The following is a 24,632-nucleotide window of genomic DNA, read 5'->3' as shown; positions in this document are numbered from 1 at the left end:
GAGTATTTCTGCTTAACCAAACAATTTAACCATAGATCTTATTTTTTTAAAAAGTCTCACAGTCAGCCACATGCCTAACAGTGGACTTTCAAAAGCAACGCACCACCCAGAGCTCCGCGGACACATCTGAATGACATTCTGGCCAGAAACTATGTGCAGCGCTCAGAGTTTTGGAGGAGGGCAGCAGCTTACATCAGTCTGTGGCTGTGATTAGCAGAACAAGAAAAACAATAATGATTTAGTAAGCTATTTTGACATCTTGTTTCTGGTCACAGTGTCATTAGAAAGGCCTTTCCTTTCTCCTCCGAGCAGGAACAAGAAAATGCCACAGCGTCGCCTGGCACGGGGCCACGTCGGTTAGTTCCTCGGGTTCGAAAGCAGCCAGAAAAGGATTTATGGAAGCTGAGGCAAACTACGGCATTTTCAAAGTGGGATTTTAACCCGATCTGACTGCTTGTTGGCACAGGACCCGAATAGTTTTGATGAAAATTGATGGGGAATGGAGAGGTGCAGTCTGACCGCATTTTTTTTTTTTTCACCTGTGGAGAAAATATAGGCTTTAATGCAGCTTCCTTGTGGGAGAAGGGGAAAACAAAAATCCCCGATAGATACTGTCATCAAGCTCGCATCCTGCAGATGAGAGGTGACATTTTTTTCCATCTCAGATACGCCCGTTTGCGGAGTCGTGATGCCACTGACAGCTGATCCCCTTAAACTTTTCCAACGCCGAAACCAAATCCGACTGGAAGCGGCTCCGCAGTACACTTTGCTGCAGTAATCTGGTAATCATCAGGCTCGACTTTTTTCTGGTCGTGACCCAAACATAAAGGGGGCCAGTTTTCTTTTCGCTGGTGCCATGCGACATTACCTCCCTCTTTTCCCCTCGTTTCACTCAAACCATTTCTGATTCTTTCAGTCGCTCCTGCCTCTCCTTTCGTCAGTCTCTCCCTCTTTAACCCTCTCTCATTTATTCCTTGCGGTAACTGTCGGCGCGCAGGGAGTTGCGGTACAGAGGATCTATAGCAGCTCTGTTGACTTTGGCCCCGAGCAGACAGAAAGCCGAGCCTTTAATTTGAGTGGTTTCAATATCTGTCCCCTTAATAAAACAAATATCTTTGTTTGGAGAGAAAGAAATAACTCCTTCCCCTCCCCCCCTCCCAATTACTGTCGAGTGAGGAACTACTGGATGAGAGCGTGCTGTAGTCTGCTTCGGGTCAGGCTTAGTCTCTAAATTGACCTGGCTTGAGAAGCGGAATGGGAGAATGCAGCGAGGAGCGAGGTCTCCTTTGCAAATCACCGATCGGATTTCGCCTCAGACCGCAGGGATGGGAGCGTGTCGCTCGCCGAAAACCCGGATTTCTCAGTTCAAAATGTTCCCCTTGCATTCCTTCCACATCAGTCCTCATCCCTCCGAGCCAGTGACATCCATCGGTCTCAGTCGGAGAAGACTTTGGTGTGCATTTCTGACACAGCACCAGACCAAGTGCAAGAAACGAAGAAATCCTCTCTGTTTGTTGCCAGCGAGAGCAGATCTGAATACACGGAAAATGATACAACAGCGTGCACACTTCCTTTTTGCAAAAGTGCTTCACGTTTAGCCGCGTTACAACCACAAACTTCAGTGTTTGTTGTTGGGATTTAAGGCCTTAACTAAAGACAATGTGGCACATATTTATGGAGAAGGAAAAAAAACTTTTTCACTGAAAACAACCAGAAACATGTGGTATCCTTTCGAATCAGCCCCCTTTGCTGTGACGCCCCTAAATAAAATCAAACAGGAGTCATCTAATTAGGAAATATAGCCCAGCTGTGGATAAATCTCAGCATAAAACCACCATTCACATGACCAGAGCATGGTGGAGGCAGCATCATGCTGTGGGGAGGCTCATTGGAGCTAAAAACAGGACAATCCTGTAAGAAAACCCGCCAGAGGCTGCAAAGGACTTGAGAGGTGTACGTTCTCCAGCAGGACAAAGTACATACTTAACCAGAGATCCAATGAATAGAATGGCCTAGTCAAAGCACAGACCTAAAGTTAATTGAAAATCTGTGACATGACTTGAAATTAATGTTCGCAGACTTTCTCCATCTAAAAGCACAGATATTTCTAGTCTGTAGATGTGTAAAGCTGGTGGAAACATAACCCAAAAAAATATATATTAAAAGTTTTTTAACAAAGTATTGGCGAAGGAGGAGGGGGGATCCAGGCAAAGCCAAACTTCTCAAACGATTATTTCTAAAAGGAAATGTTATAAAATAATTTATTGCTCTCCTTCAACTTCATAAATATGCACCACTTTGTCTTGGTCTGCTTCATAAAATCCCAACTACACTCGGAACTAAAAATAAGTAACATTTTCTTAAAATGACTGTATCTGTCCTTGATTTGAGCAGGTAAATAAGATTATCTGCCAATGGAACAAGATTATTGCACTTAAAATAGGAACAAACCATCTCCGTCATCTTATTTCAAGTGTAGGATGTCTAATTATCTTATTTTAGGGGTCAAAATACTCATTCCATTGGCAGATAATCTTATTTACCTGCTCAAATCTAGGACAAACACACAAATTTTAAGAAAATTTTGCTTATTTTTAGGTCTGTTTTTGCAGTGTATGAGACAGGTGTGAAAACAAGAGTTACTGTAAATGAATGGGCACAGAATGAGACACATGAACACGGGATGATGAAGGTGTTAAAGGATGAGTATGTTACCTACATGAAGGCTGGAGCTAGAGGTTGAGAGGTTAATGATAGCTGAGCTCGCTCCGTCCGCAGACTAGAAGAGATCATGCAAAAGCACACACAAAAAAACACACAGAAAACATACACACTTTTAGGTTAGACGGTTACGAATGGACACAACATCACCGTTAGAGCCTTTAACACATCGCTGTTACACGCAGCGTAAAAACGACGAGCTGAGGCTTCCACACACAACCCACCAAAATGTGAGGGTGGAAAAGTTTGATACAAAGTTGATAAACACGAATCTAGATTAGTTTTTACTTTTTATCTGCAACATTTAGAGCATCTCTGTAATGTATCGTCACTCTGTATACATGTATACAGTTACATACACTGTATCAACAGACATATAATCTTTTTTTTCCCCTCCTTGTCTGACAATAAATCGGACTAAATGTTTTCTGTTTCAGGTCAGTCAGGATGACCAAAATTATTTTTATCTGCTTAATACCAGGAATTGGAATTGGTGGAATTGCCTTCAAAACCGTATAACCTGGTCAAAAGCGTCCTCCCAATAGCTTCTCACAAAGAGTTTGCGGGACCTGCGTCAGGTTTGTCGGCCATCATCACGCACCTTTTCAGCTCTGCCCGAAGATGTTCTGTGGGACTAAGATCAGATCTTCCTGCTAATTTGGGATTATTTTCTATTTGGAAGACCAAATTGTGTCCATGCTTGAGATGTTGCTTCAATGTTTCTTCACGGTGTCGTTTCCTCTCATGATACCTTGTGATTTACTAAGAGCTACAGTCTGTTTTGCAGCAAACTCGTGGTTGCAAGCTTGAGAATACTTTTTTTTTTCTCCAGACAAGGACATTATCTTTCTCACTGAATGCATTTACAATCTGTAATCTAACGTTCTATGTTCCTTTTGAAATGATGGCTTCTTCCTTGCTGAGTGGCCTGTCAGCCCATGTGAGCACAGGACTCCTTTCACTGTGGATGATGACTTCTGCTTTAGTTCTGGGGTGGATTAAGACATCAGAACACGTTCCTCTCTAGGACACAGAACCCGCCCCTTCCTGAACGCTACGATGACTGGACCCATTCTGGTGCTGATTATAATTGCATATAGTTATTAGAACAGATCCACGTTGCTCCATCAGGTAGCAGGAAGTTGTTGTGGAGGCCCAACTCTGTCCTTAGATATTTTCCCTTTTGAACCTGCATTTCCCATTAATCTTTTACTCTTTAGTTTATTGTGTTCATTGTGTTTTTATTTTGTACTTTTTTATTGCTTTATCCTGTAACACTTTGATATCTTTTTACAATTAAAAAGTGACTCACAAATGAAGGATTATGATTAATACTATTATTCCTATTATTATTACTATTACTACTACTACCACCACCACTACTACTACTACTACTACTACTACTACTACTACTATTATTATTATTATTATTATTATTATTATTATTATTATTATTATTATTATTATTATTATTATGTCTTGGTTGGTTTTCTTAGACCTGTCCATGACATCACACAATGAAGCAGAAATGTTGAGAATTAACCAATAAGAAGTTTAAAAAGCCATGACATTATAACCCTCGCTGTCCAAATTGATTGAAGGCATGGTAATCTTATTAATCTGATTTAGACATTTGGCATTTAGATAATAATTTTGGTCACCTTAACCTTAAACAGGATCAGTCTATACAGTGTACCTTAACATTTATTTATAACTGCAAACTTCTAGATTTAAGGAAAGTAAAAAAAAAAAAGGATAAATGATTATTTATTTTTTTAAATAAACGTGTTGATTTTTTATTGTTGTTAAGGGAAATTGAAGAACCACGTACCATCTGAGGTCGTTCACACCCAGACAACTTTCAGAGCTCTTTGTTCAACAAGAATAATTCAAACCTTGTTAACTTCTTCACATCTTTACCGTTCATACCGTTTAAAACTCACCTTTTTATTAAGAAAGAGACTTCATAGATTCTGTTTGAATCTGTGTAGTTTATTGTTCTTTTACCACTTTGTTGTACCCACATTTTCTGTATTTTGCTGCTTTGTAAAGCACTTGGATTCACTTTGGTTGAGTTTAATTGTGCCTTATGAAAATGTAAATTAGAGATCTGAACTGAAGATGTATATAGTCTGCTTTGAAGTGTGACTGAAGAGTTATTTTTTTGGATTATTTTTGGTTTTCGCCCGCTGAAGTGACTGTTTCAGAGTAAAGAGGCCTTTTCTTCCGAACACAATCGCTCTGTAGCGACTCCAACAGGTGAGGAATAAACGAAACATCAGGTCTCAAATGTGTTTACAACAGCAAATAAAAGTCTGCCATTTTTTTGCACGGATCAAAAACAATGCTGCTTGTTGTCGAGGATGCTGACCAGCTGTTACGCTTTACAGCTGTTTCCAAATTACAGATTTCTAAATCCTCCTCTGGTTAGAATCGGCAGACATGAAGAGCATTCAGCAGGAACCACAGATTTATCGCCGGGTTGAGTCGCTCTCATTGTGTCCGCGCCGTTGTTTTGATGTCAGGGTGCTTTAATTGGACCGGGGCGTTAATGTCAGGGAGTGTACACTGATTTCGACACCCTGCTTAGACTCCATGAACCCTCAGACACGTAGAGAGTGATTTATGCTCCTTAGCTCATGCTGTGCATTTCTGGACCTCCCATGTTGGCACACATTAAAACCTGCTACTCCCACCCCAACGCAATGAGACAAATGGAACGGAGGAGAATGGAAAATGTGCGGTTTGAGGCGTGAAAGAGGTCAGTGTTGAAACGTTCCCCGCAATCCTCAACGTTATTTCAGCATAAAGGCAAATTTTTTTAACGCCCAGGAAATGAATCTAGGTTCATGCTGAGTGTCCTCATGTGACGGAAAAGGAAAGAAGGAAGAAAAAAAAACATGTCAAGCTGTACTGGACAGAAAAGGGTGGATAGAGAAATTAGAAACACCCAGGGAGGTCTTAGAGATGAAGAAGGAGCTGTAGGGAGACGAATGACTGATAAATTACAATAATAAGAGATTAAAAGATGATATTTTCCTCTAATTAGGCTCTAAACTGTCAATTTGTTCTATTAAATTTATCAACATTACTTTAACTTGTAAAGGAAATGTTTACGATAAAGAAAAATAAGATGTAGACATGTAGAAAATTATAATGGGATGGAATGAAAGATTTAAAGAACTAAAATCTGTGCCTGGAGAAAAAAACAAAAGCAAAATAAGCAATGAGACAGAGAAATTAAGCATAAAAGGGAAGAAATGAGGACTGGAGAGTGGGATTGATTGGTTACAAAACAAGGAGGTTAAACAAATCATCTGAAGGAGGTTTGGAGAGAAAGATGAAGGGAAATAGGGAGGAAATGGCCTGTAAACTTAAATTGTTTGATTCTATAAACTTTATCAAACATAAACAACCTGAATGAACCGAGGTTTAGGCGTCAATGTCATGTGGGGGAGAAAATAGATTGAAGGATCCCAGAAAACAAGAGAAAATGACAACAGTTTGCTAGAAAATAAATAATTGGAAGCAGAGATAAAGGAACCATGGATAAAACAGACGTGTGCAGGAAAAGCAGCATGAAGCCAAAAATAAAAGAGGGAATAAAGGGAGAAAGCTGACTATCCGTTGCTTCATGTGAAGACAATAAAGAAAGGAAGACAAGAGACTTGAAATCAAGCACAAGGTTTGATAATCAAGAGAAATTCAGTTCAAAAAGACAGGGAGTGTCGAAGGACGAAGGTGTTAATGTCAGGGAGTGAACACTGAACATTTTTCACATTTTGTCTCATTACAACCACAAACTGGAATGGAGTTTATTGGGCTCAGATTTGTGACTGACCAACACAAAGTATTTCATAAGTGTGATGCTGAAAAAAATAATACTTTTTAAATCCAAAAATGAGATGTGCATTGTATTTATCACCGTCTCTTTAAACACCCCTGAATAAAATTCAGTACAACGGATTCCCTTCAGAAGTCACATGAGTAGTGGAGTCCACTGGTGTGTCGCTTATTCTCCATTTAATTCAATTCAATTCAATTCAATTTATTTATATAGCGCCAAATCATGAAACATGTCATCTCAAGGCACTTTACAAAATCAAGTTCAATCATATTATACAGATTGGGTCAGATTATACAGATTGGTCAAAAATGTCCTATATAAGGAAACCAGTTGATTGCTTCAAAGTCCCGACAAGCAGCATTCACTCCTGGGGAAGCGTAGAGCCACAGGGAGAGTCATCTGCATTGTACATGGCTTTGCTGCAATCCCTCATACTGACATACTTTACATCTAGTTACTCTGTAAACGCCTCAGAATTAGAGAAAATCGGTGAACAAGCAGCACTGTGAAGACCAAGGACAACAGTGGGAACGTCAGTGGAAAAAGTATAGAAAGTTAAAGCGGGGTATATTATAAAACAGCATCCCGACCTTTGAGTATCTCACAGAGACATGGCTGTCCACCTAAAGCCAAGCAAGAAGATCATTTATCCGGGAATTAAGCCAAGAGGCCCACGGTAACTCTGGAGGAGCTGCAGAGATCCGTAGCTCAGGCTGGAGAATCCGTTCACAATACAAAACGCTACATGTGCCAGGCAGCTAACACTGCTAATCACACTGAACACACCATCTCCACCTTGAAGCATGGTGGAGATAGCCTTGTGCTGTGGGTGTGGTTTTCTTCAGCAGGGGCAGAGACCCCAAACATACAACCAGAGCTCCAAAGGGATGGTTCAGATAAAACTATATTCATGCTGTAGGGTGGCCTAGTCAAATTCCAGACCCGAATCCGATTTCTGAGTCTGTGGCAAAAATGGGCAAACATTTTAGTTTCTGAAGGTACAAAATGTTAACATGTTAAAAATCCTTGAAACAATTTATAACTTTCTGCTTCAAAGTCATAAACAACATTGTGTTGGTCCATCCCATTAAATGTATTCAAGTTTGGGGTTGTATCATGAAACAGGGGAAAGTTTAAAAGGAAAGAATGCTGCTGAAAGGCCCTAGAGATCTTGTAAATTGTTTTTCAAGTGTGGCTAGAGATTACTGCATAGATTTGACCCCTAGAAGAGCAGGATGACAGCAGGAATAAGGGACAAAAAGTGGGATGAATGGAAGTGGAAGCTGAAGACTGTGGACAAGAGAAAGAGAGATGGAGCAACACAGAAAAAATGAATCAAGAGCAGGGAATTCATTCCTCATTTCGATGGACAGATCGGAAGGTTTTCTGAGTTGAATCCTGTATCTTCGAAATCTTTACACTTTTGTATTTCTACATAGCGTTTTCCAGGACCTGCCAAGCTGTTTCTCATTTTTTATCAAAAAATAAAATTGTAGTTTTAACAAAGGTGTGTAGGTTTCTGGCAAAAACCAGACTTGAGCTAGGCGCAATTCGGAGGTGTGTACGCGCTTCTACCCAGCTAGGAACACTACGCCCCATTAGACTCCAGCAAATCCCAGTTTCCATGTGAAAAACTCATGTACCTGCAGTGTTTGTTCTATACAAGTATTGATTGTTTACAGCCACTGCTTTGTGAAATAATTTTGGTTAAAACCAGAGTGGCAGCAGGAGTTTAATGGTTATAGCTGCTGCTGTACCAGGATTGTTACAATAACGCATTGACCAGTTTTCCAAATATGGTTGTAGCCAATCAGAGTGAAGTCAACTTTGTAGAGCTGCATGTCATTACCACAACTAACCCTTAAACTGAAGGACGTTTGGCCTGACAAGACAATAAGCTGAGATTATTTTTAATGAAATTCTTTGTAGAATTTACATATGCAGCAATATCAACTACATGAAATGGTTTATAAAGTGATGTCATGGGACTTTTAATAATTAAGCCACCATTGTCAGCCCTGCTGGATATTCACTGGTGATTACAAAATGCAGCTGCAGGCCAGCCCTACAGACACCCAAAGTCCCAACCAGGGCTCAGATATGCTGCTAGAGCAATAAAACACCTCAGTACTAAAGTCTTAGGGAATATTCAAAACAGTCAAACTATCGAGACTTTTGCAAATCTTCCTTTAATATTGGTTTTAACAACAGATAGAAAGCCTGGAACCTTCTTGTAGTTATTTCAGGTTTTTTTAGTGGTTCTGTTTCATACCTCAGTGTCAATTCTGGGTTGAGTGAATACGTCAAGAGAAACTGAAAAGGCGTGACTTCAGTGCTTACCCCTGTTTATTGTTACTCATCAAGGATTTGGTTATAAATGCCACTCTAGATGGGGACACTATCATTGAGTGTCAAAACAAATCTCAAAAGAGACCAAAAAAATGTATTTCTTTGAACCGAGATTTAAGCTTCAATGCTGTTGCATATTTCTAGGAGCTTTCTGAAAGAAATAGAGTTTGTGTGCAAAGGATTGGAACATTACCTAATTTTGTATAATTCAACAGTCAGAAGTAGCATCTTGCTAACAGCTGGTTTTACCTGGTCTGGAACAAGCGGCTCCTGATCATCAATGTCAATGAAGACTTCCCCAGATGTTAATGTGGGTGTCTCACCTTGATACAGGAACACAGGGGGAAAAAAATGATCACAGATGTGCAGTGTGTATTTCTGTTTGTATTGACCATAAGGTCCTTTTCCTACGTCTCCACCCGTCCTCTTCCTCCTCGTCATCCTCTGCTCGCTCCTCCTCTTGCGTGCGTCGGTACTCCTCAAGCGACCGGATGGTGCACTGACCGACCACCGGCTTCCTCCCAAACTGGCGGTTGTCGATGACTTTGATTACGATGGGTGGCATGTAGAGCTCTTCAATGGGAAGTCTCTGTTGACAGGAAGTGAAGGGGAGACTTTAGAGAATGTTTTTTATATTATAATTAGAAAAATAAATGTAATATTCTGTCTTGGTTCCTGTTTATGATTTGGTTGAAGTTAGCTTTTCCCTGCTTTTTGGTTTATTTGTGTTTTAGGTTGTGGGGTTCTGTCATAGTTGGAGTTTTGAGGTTTCTTTTACAGTTATTGTTTTAAGTTTGGTTTCTGATCTGTTCTTGTTTTGAGCCTCTGCACTGATTTCTGGTCTAATTACTTACTCTGCACACCTGCCTAACTCAATCACCTCTCACTGGTTTCACCTGCTTCCTCCTCCATATAAACTGTTGAGATCAGACATCAGTGCCAGGTCGTCTTGTTGAGTTATGGGTGAGTCTCCTCTTGCAAGGTTATGTTTATGGTTTTGCGTTTGGATTTTTGACCCCCTTTGTCTCCAGAAACCTGAGCCATCCTGTTCTGTCTGTTCCTGCCTTGTCTGCCCTGCTAGTCTGTTTATTTTTTGTGCTGTCTTTTGGTTTGATGGTCTATTTGGCTTTTTTCTTGCTTTTGATTTGTTAATAAAAGAAGAACCTTATCTGAACCTCTGCTGGTCTGGCTGAATTCTGGGTCCCCTGCCTCTGATCGTTACAATAAAATGGAAAAAGAAAACACAGGATCATCAGCATAAAGTAGCCTTTGTGCATACTTATGTGAGTAAGTAGCAGAATAAAGACACCTATGGGGCTACTTGCACTATATGGAACCTATAGGATTCCTATTCCTGTAAACATTGATACAAGACCTGGAATGGCCTATGGGACTATAAGGATTCAATGAATAAATGGCTGTTATTAGTAACAGTTACTAACACTAATGGGGCGGGAGGAGGCCCGCTCAGCTCTCCTACCACATCTTCAAAGTGGCAAACCTGGGTAAATAGCACTTGCTGCATGCAATTTTTTTCCTTCTTCATAAGAAGCTGAAATCCAGGGACAGCCAAAACAGGAACTGTCCCCGGAACGTCTGGTCACCCTAGCAAAATGGCATGCCCCATACAACATCCCAGTCCCTATAAGTAACCTGAATGTTAGGTACCCCATGTAAATAATCTGCCATGTATTCTATTAGTAATCCTCCAGACATCCCAAAAGTCTCCCAGTATATACCTTGTCAGTCCCCACATTGCTACCTTGTACGTAACCACACAGATACGCCATAAATATCCCCTAGGTATCCTTTAGGTTTTTGCTTCAACAACCTTTATCTAACCCCGAAATGTATTCCATGTACCCCAAATAATCCATACTGTCTCTATGTACCTAATACTAATCAGATCTTAGTTCCACAGAAGCCTTTCTATATTCACACAAGTTGTGTGATTTAACAACTTCAAAAGCCATGGCTTGTGTTGCACCTGTGACACATGTACCTCAGCCACAATGAATTACTACTAATTCATGCATCTCCTTTGGATTTTACGGAGTGAGGGTCTTGCTTTAGAGGCGACTACTTTAAAAAAAAAAGCCTCAGGATCTACATTTTAAGTAAATACCTAAGAAATGAGCCAGCTAATGTAATTCTTTTGACCTTTTTGGCTCTGAGGAGGCTAGAGTAAGTCTACTAGATTGAGACACACTAGATTGAGAGAGTTAGAGATGTGGTTTGACGCTTCAAAGAGTCGTATTTAAGGAAAATATGCATGTGGCATTTTCCTCTGCCCCTGTGGCATAAGAAAACACTTATGCAGTCAACTCTAAACCCTAATATTGTTAACAGTGAATGTTTGGACTCAGTTCAGGGGCTGAATTTAAGGGAGAAAAATGTGTGCATATTTCCACTGTCCGGTTCAGGCTGTCATAGCCTTGTGGTGGTCAAACGCGGGGCCTTAATCTTGTTAACATTAAACAGCATGAGCTGGATCTGTGTCTGAGGGGGAAGAAAAGACGTGATAATTTCCATACCCTTGTTTAAGCTGTCATAATAAAACACAGAGGGGGGATCAACTTTAGACTTTAACATAGTTAAAATCTCCAAAATATTTTTTGGAACAATGTCTACCAGCAAAAGACATGTCATGCAGTAGAAAGTAGGGATTAAATCTGGAATTGTTTTGTTGATTTTTAAGGGTGCTTGGGCAAAAGCATTGAAGCCCCCTTGTTAATATTCAGTCCATTTCTTATTATTCCTTCATTTCAGCCAAAAAGTTTTCGTTTGCCACTCTTTCCACAGTGTTAGACATTCATTTAAAAACATATTTGAATATGTGGCTCAATGGTGCACTATTTTTTTAAGCCATAAAGATTTAGTTATAATGAAATCTGCAAAAAACATTGGAATATTTCTCAATTTTGATTTAATATTGGCAAAAGCGAAAGATCCCGATCTTTACTGATGCTCTATTTCTCATCCATATTTGTACAAGCAGAAACATCATTCAAAATTTAAACCAGTCACAGAAAGCTGGACATAAACTAAATGAAGGTTTCTTCTAGGAACTTTTACAGTTTCTACAGGAAACACAATTTTTGTTTTAAAATGTATCAACACGTTCCAACAGGATATTCAGATTAGACCCTGAAACTATTATTAATATTTTTTTATTTTATATATTATATATATAGATATTTTGATATCTACATGCACCATTTAAAAGTCACTTTTAAATACTTTTTCAAATAAATTTCCCCCGTTGTACCTCTTATTGCTATAGGAAACAAAGTATTTATTTCTTATCAATTCAGCAAATATTGCAGAATGCATACATTTAAGACCAAAGTCTCTTTGGTCATACCCCTGGTAGGTTTAGCTTTAAAGTAACTGTTTTATTTTATAAACATGTTTCTTCTGACTAGAGGTGATATTGAAGGTCTGGAGTCCTGACTGGCTTCACTACAGTACTAAGAGTTTCCCATAGACTGTTAATGAGGTTTTTAATATTTTTTGGCATGTCATATAAATAAAAACAGTTTTTATTTTGAAAACTGACATTCCTTTTACAATTGGTTTATTATCTTCTGGGAGATGCCTGTCCTGTTTCCTGTCAGAAATTAAATAATTTAGGGCTAGACTGTGCAGCTAAAGACTAAATCCTATAGCTTGAATTGTTCTGAATTATTATATCGAATCTGAAATTTAAATTAAACAGTTCAGACACAATAAATTATACATGCGGGTCCAACTGAAGATTATACCACTCACAGTTCAAATATTTTCTTTATATAATATATAGATTTTTGACAGGAAAGAAATAGATTTTAAAGTCAGCATTGTGGATGACATTTATCGGCAACAGCTTAATTCACTTCAAGTGGAAAACTATACTTTGAATCCAGTGTATACCTATTCTCCGTCAACTAGCACACCAATTTAGTATGTTTTATCTAAAGTTTTCTCATGCTGTCAACATAATCTGATTAACTGCATTCTGCTTTTTACTCATGATAGTTTTTTTCTTTGTGTCTGGGTACAAACAAGTGCAGGTCTTGCACTACCTTTTACAAAACAATTGATTTTTTTTCTTTGGTTTCTGAGCGCTGGTGAGGCTGACTCTGGAAATCAACACGTCAAACGGATCTGGTCACTGGTCAAATCACCAATCCATCCATTTTCTACACCCGCTGATCTGTGCAGGATACAGGGGGAGGACTTTGCCTATCTCCAGCAGTCACTGGATGAGAGGCAGGGTACACAGGTCGCCGGTCCATCACAGGGAAACACCCATGCACTCATTCCTAAGGGCAATTTGGAGACCAATTAACTTAACAGTCAAGTTTTTGGACTGTGGGAGGAAGCTGGAGTACCTGGAGAGAACCCACAGGGAGAACATGCAAACTCTGTGCAAAAACATCCCAGCCTGAGATTTAAACCCAGGACCTTCGTTGCTTCAAGGCTGTGCTATCAACTGAGCCAGTGTGCAGCTCTGGTAAAATCAGTCAGTATACTTTTTTGACAAAAAAAATGCAAAGTCCTTCATTTTTTGAGACCAAATACTTGAATTAGGTTCATTTTGTTGCAAGAATTTTGAGTTTATTTTTCAGCCGCGTCCAGTTTCAAACCATCTGGCGCATATCTGAACTCCCAGCGCATGCATGACAAAATTCTCCACCCTGTATTTATGTTGTATATTAATCTACCGTAAATGTTGGTCGCCACTGGAACCTCCTCCACTATACATCTGCAGAAGCTTTAAGAAGTTAAAACAGTTCTGCAGCAGAGCTGGAAGCATCTCAAGCTGCAGCTTTTACTTTTCTACTAAAAGATTTGAACTTTCCATGGAAAAAGGGAGGAAAGCCTACAGTCCTTCCCTCTGGTGCCATTATTGTGGCTTTGCTGATGAAGATAAATGACTGAAGCAAACCACATCACAGCAGAGGTCTCATTAACCATGAAAGCAGTGGGTCTGTGCTCTGATTACACTCTGTGTTTGTGTATGGTTAGGTCTGTCCCCGTGCTCTCACCACATCAAGGATGAGCGTATTGACGTCAAAGTTTGGCTTTTTCTTCACACTGCGGATGACGCAGCTCTGCAGCATGGTGCCTCCGCACTCCACCTGCAGGCTTGGAGACGTAACGCTGGACAGCTGGAAGCTCTTAAGGTTTCGAACGCCCCATGCTAAGATCTAACAGAGGGAGACAAGAACAGAAGGGTTTATATTTTTACACAGGCTATACAGCCAATTAACTGCAGAATCCGATGCCATTAGCTAATTAGAGATGGGTTGGAGCTTTAAGGATTTATTTGCTTTTGGGTTTTTTAATGGGTTTGTGTGGGAAAGCTGTGAGCATTCAACTGTCATCATTTTAAAAAAAATAATTTAAATCCTGCATTTACACCAACTCAAAGCAAAAAAAAGTATTTCAAGCTAATTTTCAAGAAATGTACTCTTTACCCCTTCCCAGTTTACAATGACAAGATGAAATTTTGCATTTGAATGGTTAAAATCCTGAGCAGCAGTTTGGTTCACTCCATCAGGCAAAAAACATTGACAGCATTAAAGCACTTATTAAAATGTGCCTCTATTAAGAATAAGAATTAAGTATATTAATCCATATGGCAAACATATGGCAAGCATTCAGTGTTAGCATGACTATGCGAAACTGCATTACTTTGAGAATCTGTTAAATAGCCAATGGTGCACTCGCCTCTTTTTCTTCTACTCTGTAACGCTAACAGCAGCGCGACCAGCTACCATAATAGCTGCTATTGCCGAAAACATTTTGTTGTCATTCATAAAACACTGAAATCGGGAACATTTATGTGAAAAGGCTGTCAATAACAGGGTCTGTCCTTGAAAATAGGGAACATTTGGTCGCCCTATCTAAGAAGCCGTTACGTTGACACTGTTTAGCTGTTAGCTTGACTCTCAGTAGCTGTTAGCTTGACTCTCAGTAGCTGTTAGCTTGACTCTCAGTAGCTTTTAGCTTGACTCTCAGTAGCTGTTAGCCTGACTCTGAGTAGCTGTTAGCTTGATTCTCAGTAGCTGTTAGCTTGTCTCTGAGTAGCTGTTAGCCTGACTCTGAGTGGCGGCTTGCTTAACTCTGGGATTATGTAACCTTGACACTACTTAGGCAATGTGTGAAGTGTAAAGCACATTTCAGTAACAACACAATTCAAAGTGCGGTACATGAACAGAACAAAGAAAAGAAAACATTACAGAGTAAAGTACATTGCAGTGGAACAGTAGCAGCAGACCAAGATATAAGACAAGTTGGACTACAAACTTCAACATTTAAAGGCAACTCTAAGCAAATAGGTTTTTAACATTGATTTAAAGGAATTCAGGGTTTACAGTCTTCTGGGAGTTTGTTCCAGATAAGTGGAGCATAAGAACTGAATACTGCTTCTCCATGTTTGGTTCTGGTTCTGGGTATGCAAAGTAGATTTGAGCCAGAAGACCTGAGTTGTCTGGAGGGTTGATACACTGATAACAATTATGGGATGTATTTAGGTGCTAAGCCATTCAGGGACTATTAGACTAACAGAAGTATTTGCTGCTGGTCTTACTCTAAGTAGCTGTTAGCTTGACTCCAAATGCCATTTTGGATAATTCTCTCCTTACATGATCGATACATGTTCTTGTTATGATCACCTGAAAGGTCCCGACATAGAATGGGTTGATTGAATTAATCCTCTAGGGAAACCCCCCACATTTCTTACAGTGTTCAGGTGAAAGATGTAAGTTGTAAACCAAGGTCCTGTGGTTTAATTAGCCCTGCTGCATGCTCTGAAAGTACACAGGGCTCATGACCTCAAAGATCACCTTGCATGTAAGGAGTGCGTTGGCATTGCCAACTCTGCACTTATAGAACACAGAACAGCTTTGGGAGGATTGATTAAAATTAATCTGTTGGAGAGACATGGCTACACGGTCCGTGCATTCTGCTTCGATGCAACCTTTTTATATAGCTCTAAGGAAAAAGGTGTGGATCTAGTGTTCGTATATAAAAATTGCGGGTCAAACAAAATGGGACAAAGAAAGTCCCGTTTTGATATGAGCCCAAATAGTGGTTAGCTCAACTATGAGTAGTTGTTAGCTTGACCTTGAGAAGCCATTTGCTGGACTATGAGGGTATTACTCTGATTAGCTGTAAACTTGATGCTGACCTTTTCTGTCTGTTTTATCTAAACTTAAATCTTCATCTGCTGCTGATGCCAGTTAAGATATTGACTGCTAAATCTTATTCCATATGACCACGCTTTAAAAACCTTTTTTTTTTAACAAACACCTCAATGTATAATCTTTAAATAGTTTATTTTGGCTTGACCATCAATGCAATAACGACAACTAAAAAAACAGCAATCAAATATTTTACTCTATAAGAGTAAAATTGTTACTTTAGTTTATAAAAAGAACATGTCTAATGGCAGTAGTTTTTTTTAATTATTGTTGTACCTCGATGGCCGTTCTTTGTAAAACCGGTTTGATTCCTTTGGGAACCATGAAGACATTGGGCTCTCTCTGAGGGGGCGGGTAGGGAAGGTCTGACTCCTCGGGCTGCCAATAAGAACAGAGAACAGCAGTGGGTCGGAGAGAGAACATCTATTGCTTCTGAGTATGAAGTATACATCGCGCAGTGAGCCATGCGACTTACGATGATGCAAATGCTGCTGGGGTTTCTCTTTAGCAACACGGAGAAATGTTTCAATGACAATGATTAGTTGAAGCATGTCAAACATTAGGTTAAAAGCACACATAGCATACATTTTAATTTAAGAAAGAAATTTATTTTTAAACAAAGCTCTTTATTATTCACAAAATATCTATTTACAGGATCTGTGGAAGGCTAAAGACAACCTATTTGAATGATGTGTTCCTTTTCGGTCGAAATAAAAATATGGAGCATGTTCACAGTTTTAGGAAAAAAAATGAGGACATACATTTTATCCTGCAGGAATATTAACACATCCTCTTTAGGCTTCCATATGCCTCTGTAAATATATGTAAATGCAAAACAAGTTAGTAAAAGAAAAAAATGTTAACTAAGGACAGAGAGCAAGCTTGAATGGCTGCTTGTACAACAGGATTATCTGTGAAAAATTAAAGGCATGAAACAGGATGATGGGTTTGATGCTTCATGTGTATGTTTAGAAATTGTACCCATTGCTGCAGGTTTTCATTGAGGAATCCTGGAAACATCAACTGAGGGATAGAAAGTGACGAAAAGAAGAAAAATAGAAAGAAGCAAACGTAATACATAAATAAGTCTTGATGATTGTTTCTTCCTTAATCACAATATTCGGGCTAAGTAGACTTAATTAAGAGGAGGAGTTGTTTTTGTAAACCACGGCCATTGGTCTGGACACAAAAGACATTTATTTATTTTGCAGTTTTACTCAGTTTTATTTTTCTTCTCAGACCTTTTCAGTTTTCTATGTAAGTTAAATGAGCAAAATGTGTCATCTAATTTACTCAGTGTGGTTTTACCTCATCCAGTACATGTGTTGACAGGCAAACGTCACCCTGTGTAAAAGATCAAGTTAAATTTTTATGCATAACTATTTAAAAGGAAAAAAAAATAGGAAGAGGTTGTTGAAATAAACTGACCTCTAGTCCTGGAAGGTGGTGAACTGCTGGCTGTGGACACAGAATAAGAAGATGAATTGGAAATAGTATTGAAAATGTTGGTTTCAGTCCACGATTACGCCATGTTTCTGTATCCTTTGTGGTTTTTAACTCTAATTGCGACGAGTTGAACGCCCATCTCTGCAATTTGAGACCAAAACCCCTTTCAGTGTTGTGCCGTATTAATCTGGAGGAAATGTGGTCCAGTCCACTCACTGATATAATGGACACAGTCTCTCAGTTACTCCAAATCACTTGTTGAAATCACATATAATTGTGTGCACAATAAGGTGTTTAATAAAAGTGGCCCAAGAGACTCAGACCATAATCAAAATGTATAAATTTTGTTGAAATACAAGCATTTTTTTTGTACACACTGATCAAGTCAACATGTGCTAAATATGTGTCCATCCATCTATATTGTCTATACCTGCTTATCCATGCAGGGTCACGAACTGTATTGTCGATTGTGAATTACAATATTTGATAACTGATATTATCAAATATTGTATTAATCTTACCAATTTGAGGTATTTTTTTTTATTTTTGAACTCTCTTTTTTGTACTTTAAATAAATGCACTCAAATGAAAGGGCGTCTTTTTCTAAAATGTTCAGTGAGGGATCAAAAAGGGGTTTCACAAAAAAAATGTTTTACTTTTTTAAATGTACTATTCAACTTTTGGACAGAGAATATAAATAGGAAGAGGACGTGTACAGAAAAGCAGATACCGAGGAACACAAGGTTAAAAAAAAAAACATATATAATTGTGAGGATGCTGAGGGGGAAACGTTTGACCTTTTCTCTACGTATGAGTTCGAAGGCAGCCAGCAGCTCGCCGGCGCTCAAGCTCCCTCTGCGAATCGGGAACCAGGCGAGCCGGGGCGAGGGACTCAAGGAGGGCTGGCACACGCAGCGGCCCATGAACTCATCAGCTCCCTGAGCAATTATAAAACAACACAGATGTTCAAAGCTGTCTCCAGAATTTGACATTTAGTCGCGTTGGCGTAAAAGTTCGAGGTTGGCCCCAACCGATATGAAAATGTGCAGACGGATCGAGGCACCAGATGGATGTAAGGAGCTTAAATACTCACATATGAGTCCTCATCATAAAGCTCCACTACGATGTTGGGAGGACTGGCTGTCGTCACGTCGGGGTCCCCAAAGATCTCCACCTCGTAGAAGATCAGCGTCTGATCCCAGGTGGGATTGAGGGTGTTACGGACGGTCACCGTCCTCTGAGACTGATGGAGGAAGGACACGATGGCGTAGGGGTCTGGGGAGAGAGCAACGTTCGTTTCATCCATTTAACACCGGCATTGTACATTAAATTAAACACACCTCGGGGGAAATCTTTTTATACAGTGCACCGAACATATTCAGTTTTACTTTTTTTAAACTAAAAGTATTTAAACGAGCAATAAGCAATAATTCATTATTGAGGAAAAGTGGAGTGAACTTGTGCTGGAGGGCGGGACGTCCTGTGTAGCCCTTACTGTGGTTAAAACACCTGTGTGGCTGCCACTGAGCTATATTATACACTGGAGTGCTGATTTTGCAGAAAAACTGAAGTCACTGGCCGCCATCTTGCTACTCCCTACTCTCACAGAATCCCATAGGATTTGGTTGCAACAACAAACAGTTTTCTGGCTGTGTGAAAACGTTTCACAGGTAATTCTACAGTCAGTGGATGTACTAACACTATCAACTACTAGGAAATTATGTGCTGAAATATTTTACATGTTATTCATATTAAATATACATATATGTATATATAAATATGTGTATATGTATATATGTATACATATGTATACATATATGTAAATATATGTTTTTGTATATTGTTATTTATATATTTATAAATGTGTGTGTATATATATATATATATATATATATATATATATATATATATATATATATATTTAAATTAATAAAATGCTAAATATTTCAGCACATGACTTTCTCAGTACTTGATCGTTTTAGAACATAACATAAAAGTATATGGCATTTGACATTTTAAAAGTTTTAAGTCCCCCCGAACATGAGAAAATCATCGTTATTTGATGCTGTAGCGCACATATTCCCTAGTTACTGGGGGAAAATAGGAAGTACCAATATGGCGGCTGGTGGCTTCAAAGCGACTCGTTCTAACAGCGGGCGATTAGCACTCCAGTGTATAATTTAGCTCAGTGGTGGCCGTTAGGAAGACAAAGGAAGAGACAGGCTCTCAGCCAAGCAGGTTTTAGCTCATGGCCAAATCACCACATACACAACTGGTAAGGAGGAAATTAAGTTACAGTTATGAAGATATTGTTTATTAAAAGGTAGGAGTTGAGTTGGAAATTTTGAAGATATGGTATTATGGTTTGTGGCCTGGTGATGTTCAGTTTGTATTGTGCTTATGGTTGAGCCAAAGTGGAAATTGTTTGATGTAAAATGTTTGTTTGGAATTAATTGAATTTCTGTTTTTTTTAGGTTTTCAACCTAAATCCTAATCCTAAATCCTCCGACAAACCTAAACACCAGTTTCAACAAATAAAACACAATGGAAAAGGATTTGAGTTGTGCCCAGCGTCCTTCTTGGTGATGACCAGCCATTTTTCACGTTTGGGCAGGAGCTGAAACATCAAACCAGACATATCTTGACAGATAGAAAGAACTAAAAAAAAATTGTTTAGTGAAGAATTAAAAGTATCTTTTAGATGGACTATATGAAATCACACACCATCTCTCTGTGTTGTTCTCCAGTCTCTTGTTTATATAGCCGGGCCCGGCCTTGCACGCAAGTTCTTGCACGTGAACAGGTGCAACTCAGGGCTTTAACTCTCTCCGGCCATAAGATACCACAGTCAGAGCAGCGTAGTGCAGGATGGAGGAGCACACATGCAGCGCATGATTTTCTCAAGTAAATGTAACTAGTTACTACCAAGGATAGTAATAGTAATATCATCTTTATTGTCATTGAAACATACATTACAACGAAATTTGTTCTCTGCTTTTAACCCATCACCCTTGGGGAGCAGTGGGCTGCCATGTGCGGCGCCCGGGGAGCAATCTGGGGTTAAGGGTCTTGCTCAGGGACCCAGAGTGCAGGCGTTGGGGATCAAACCGGGTACTTGCATCCTTCTCTGAGTGCAAGCGCGCTGCTCTAACCACTAGGCCAACACTCCCCATACACCAAGACGCAGCTCGGTAGGCAATTTGGGGTTAAGTGCCTTGCCCAGGGGCACATCGACATGGGTTCAATGAAATATTTTAGATCAAAGTATATTCAAATTAGAACGGCCTAGTTAAAGTCCAGATCTGATTCCATTTGAAAAACTGGAGCAGGAATTGACAACTGCTGCTCTCCGGTGATCCCGTCATGTGTTCAGAATCAGAATCACAATCAAGTTTAATCGTCAAGTAGGTTTGCACTTACAAGGAATTTGACTTGGTGTTGATGGTGCAGACAAAAAATAAGAATACAGTAAAATAAAAAGTAAAAAGGATATATATACAGAAGCAATATACACTCAATAAATAACGCAGAAGCTTGTAAGTCCTGAACGGGGGGGAGAGAGACAGTGTCCAGTGTCACGGGCAGCTCTTGGCCTTGTTCATAAGGCTGGTAGCAGATGGGAAAAAACTGTTCAAGTGGCGTGAGCCTCCTGCCAGAGGGAAGTGACTGAAATAGTCTGTGACTGGGGTGCGAGGGATCAGCCACAACCTTCCCTGCACGCCTCAGAGTCCTGGAGAGATGGAAGGACCTGTACCTCTCCATCTCTGGCCAAATGGAGAGGTACAGCGTCAAATGAGTCAGCGTGGCAGAATAGAAATGGACCCCACTCATGTCATGATTTCTATTTTCCTTCCAGTTCACAATTATACACGTCTTTGTGTTGGTGTACCACATGAAATCCCACTAAAACCCTTTCAAGACTGTGGCACAACAGGGAAAAGCTAAGCAGAATAACTTTTTCAGGGCACTGTAAGCCCACTTATATCCCAAACCTACCAGAGACAATACGGCTGCACGCATTATGAAGGCATTTCTGGGACGGTTCTCTCTAGTCCAGCAGCACATTTTTTTGCATGCATGTGTCCAAACTATCCTGGCGTTCGGCGCGGTGACATCGGCAGCTTGGGAATGTCAGGCTGGGGACAGAGGGCTGGGAACGCCACCAGTAGTTTGTTATTCCAGGTCGCAATCATCCCCTCAGTGCCAACACACAAACACATTGCTTCCAGTGTGTATGGCACATGCACGGGGGGGGAAGCCCACATGTACGTACAGTTACACGAGCCGGGTAGTTTGTTGTTTTAGGCTGAGTAACGAGTCTCTGCGGAGCCGTTTGCATCAGAGTAAACAGAAGCTTGAGATGCATTTTCCCACCAGTCCTCAATTAACCCTGTCGCTGACACACACACACACACACACACCCACAACAGAGTACAAACACGCCACCCACGGTGACCTGTTCAATTAGCATCCGTTCCCAACAGCCCATTAGTCCGTATTAACAACAACGCAAACAGCCCAGGGGGAGTTATCTAAATCTCTGTGGGTTTTTGTGAGCGTGTAAAAGGGGAAGCAGCAGTTGCCGGTGCTCCGCCAGAGCGACAAAAGGTACATAAACACAATGGAGAAGGAAGAAAGGTAGGAATTCAGATGGGATATTAGATAAGGAGTGAAAGTGAAAGAAATTGTTCGAAGAGATGGTGGATTTTGAAATAGGAGAGTGTACGTCTTTCCTGAAACGGAATAAATGCTTAGAAATACAGATTAAACATCAACTTAAAAAACATAAACAACAACCAAATAATCGATTTCTAAATACTAAAACAAGCGTTCAAGCCTGGGTGTGTAAGGATAACATAAAAATATCAGTATATCGCAACACTGCGTCATATCCTCTGCTATTATTCTGTATTGTGTCGTTCTGCATTTTATTAAATATTATAACATCAGAAGGTTTTACATTTTACTGTATCATATCGTTTCATATATTGTAGTGTATTTATCCTATTGTATTGTATCATATTTTATAATATTTATAGTCTTTAGACAGAAGTCTAATTTTTCAGCATTTTTCAATTGTATCAACTTTGTAAAGTGCCTTGTTGCAAAATAAATTTATGTAATCGACTCAACTGAAAGGAGTTGAATTGAATATATAGTTATTGTATTGTGTCACATTCTTTTGTATCACATTGCATTATATCATATCTTATAATATTGTATATTTTATTATTATATATTACGTATCATGATTCCCCATCACATATATAATTTAGAATATATTATATATTATATGATATATATAGGATCTCATTGCAATATATTAAATCATATAGTATCATACTGTGTGCAATTGTATCATAGATCTCGTAACATTGTTAATGTTTCTATCCTTATTTTTGCTCAATACAAAAAGGCCATGATGTGATCCTCTGTCCATTGATGTCTATACCCGCACACCCAGCCCAGGGTCATAGGGGGGCTGAATACAGTCATTGGGCGAAAAGCTGAATACACCTTGAATAGACGGAAAGTCCTTCACAGGGCAACACTGAGACACAAAGGACAAACAGCCATGCCAAAGAACTCACACCTAAGGTGTGACAGCCATGCTTTTAGACTGTGGGAGGAATCTGGAGTACCCAGAGAGAACCCACGCATGCACAGAGAGAACATGAACGCTCCATGCAGAAAGACCCCATGCTGGGATTTTACTGCAAGGCAACAGTGCTACCCAGTGTGCCACTGTGAAGCCCGTGGTGACGCCGTGAAAACCTTATTTTAAGAACTGAACATTTAAAATTTGGCCTCAGCTCAATAATTATGCCGCGGGAAGGTGAAGGATGATGTTTGCTCGACTTAAACTTTTTTCTCAAAGCTATTTCAGACAATAAGAAAAAAACAAAGACAGAGAAAACAAAAAGATTTTAAAAAGACAGATTTCAGCATGGAGCGAGACCCAAAACGATTGATGGCGAGGAAGAAGAAAAAAAAATACAAGAAAACAAAGGATGAAAGGCGGCCACATGAAATGGGGACGACAAATAAAAAGGAAAACCAGAAAACCCTTAGTGTTTGATAGGAGACTGAGTCTTTAATCATCCTCAACCAAAATGCCATGTAACACCAGATGGAAACACAAGTGAAGCCCATCCATCAGTTCTACTCGCCCATTACTCTCTTTGTGTGTGTGTGTGTGTGTGTGTGTGTGTGTGTGTGTGTGTGTGTGTGAATGGGCTAACGAGGCCGAGTTAAGATAGTGATTTATCATTAGTTTGTTGCCAGAATCTTGTTTGATGTTGCCTCTTTCTGACCCTGTTTTTAAAGCAGCCTCCCATCAATCATCTCTCCCTCTGCCACCCAGTTTGTTTATAAAAGATCAGTTTTTTACATGCGAGTCTGTGCTGGGCTTCTGATTAACACACGGTAGCTGTAGTTTCCATGACCTCTTTAAATCAAAGGGGGGAAAAAAATACTTCTCTCCGCTGTTCTCTCTCTTCTAATTACAATCAGAGCTGTTTTATAATTAAATCACACATTTTAAGCCTGTTTCCTCAAGTTAAACGCTTTCTGGCTCTCACATCTCATTTAAAAGTAGTAGTCTATACGTTTTATGACTTTTAATCTGTCAGATTTATTTTTTTATTATTATTAAAAGGTCAGCTTGAATCGCTCCTGTTTTCTTTTGTAAGTTAAAAACTCACATCTGAAAGAAGAAGCTTGTGCTTAGCTGGCAATCGCCAACACGTTAGGCTAATGCTTTGCGCGTGCTGACAGTTAAACCCACAGTAAAATTATTTTATCCAGTGAAATTAAAGTAAATGTATATTTCTTGCTACCTTTTTAAATTGTTGCACCTTTAAGATTGCCATTTTTTTTCTATTTTTACCAGCAGAGAGGTAAGCTAGCTAATTTTTCTAAGCTAGCTAAAATGAGCTTATTTTAGCTAGTGGGCGGGGTTAGCTAGCTGTTAGCCTTCTCCTGTCATTATTTGCAAGTTTTTACTTGCAAGAAATGACAGGACTATTGTGAAACTATTCTCACTTTCTTTTTTAAACAATATCCACTCTCCAGTTCAT

The 24,632-nt window shown here is 39.5% G+C and overlaps 1 protein-coding gene across 10 annotated transcripts in view; it reads right to left on the bottom strand.

The window, feature by feature from the left end:
• Positions 1-24,632, bottom strand: part of dysf (dysferlin, limb girdle muscular dystrophy 2B (autosomal recessive)) — a 107,686-nt gene that overhangs the window by 37,053 nt on the left and 46,001 nt on the right. For 5 of the 10 annotated variants that reach the window (XM_036146653.1, XM_036146655.1, XM_036146654.1 and 2 more), the window contains 11 exons: positions 18,647-18,828; positions 18,351-18,491; positions 17,536-17,565; positions 17,416-17,451; positions 17,089-17,130; positions 16,583-16,609; positions 16,384-16,485; positions 13,948-14,109; positions 9,329-9,506; positions 9,167-9,240; positions 2,720-2,779 (listed from right to left, as the gene is read on the bottom strand). In XM_036146653.1, the coding sequence (XP_036002546.1) occupies positions 2,720-2,779; positions 9,167-9,240; positions 9,329-9,506; positions 13,948-14,109; positions 16,384-16,485; positions 16,583-16,609; positions 17,089-17,130; positions 17,416-17,451; positions 17,536-17,565; positions 18,351-18,491; positions 18,647-18,828 (1,034 nt within the window). The remainder of the gene's footprint in view (positions 1-2,719; positions 2,780-9,166; positions 9,241-9,328; positions 9,507-13,947; positions 14,110-16,383; positions 16,486-16,582; positions 16,610-17,088; positions 17,131-17,415; positions 17,452-17,535; positions 17,566-18,350; positions 18,492-18,646; positions 18,829-24,632) is intronic. The other 5 variants (XM_036146658.1, XM_036146656.1, XM_036146660.1 and 2 more) reach the window with 3 other exon arrangements.

The sequence above is a fragment of the Fundulus heteroclitus genome, chromosome 14 (assembly GCF_011125445.2).
Source record: "Fundulus heteroclitus isolate FHET01 chromosome 14, MU-UCD_Fhet_4.1, whole genome shotgun sequence".
Classification (NCBI taxonomy): Eukaryota; Metazoa; Chordata; class Actinopteri; order Cyprinodontiformes; family Fundulidae; genus Fundulus; species Fundulus heteroclitus.
Note: the sequence above shows the minus strand (reverse complement) of the source record. Positions and strands in the feature narration are given on the sequence as shown.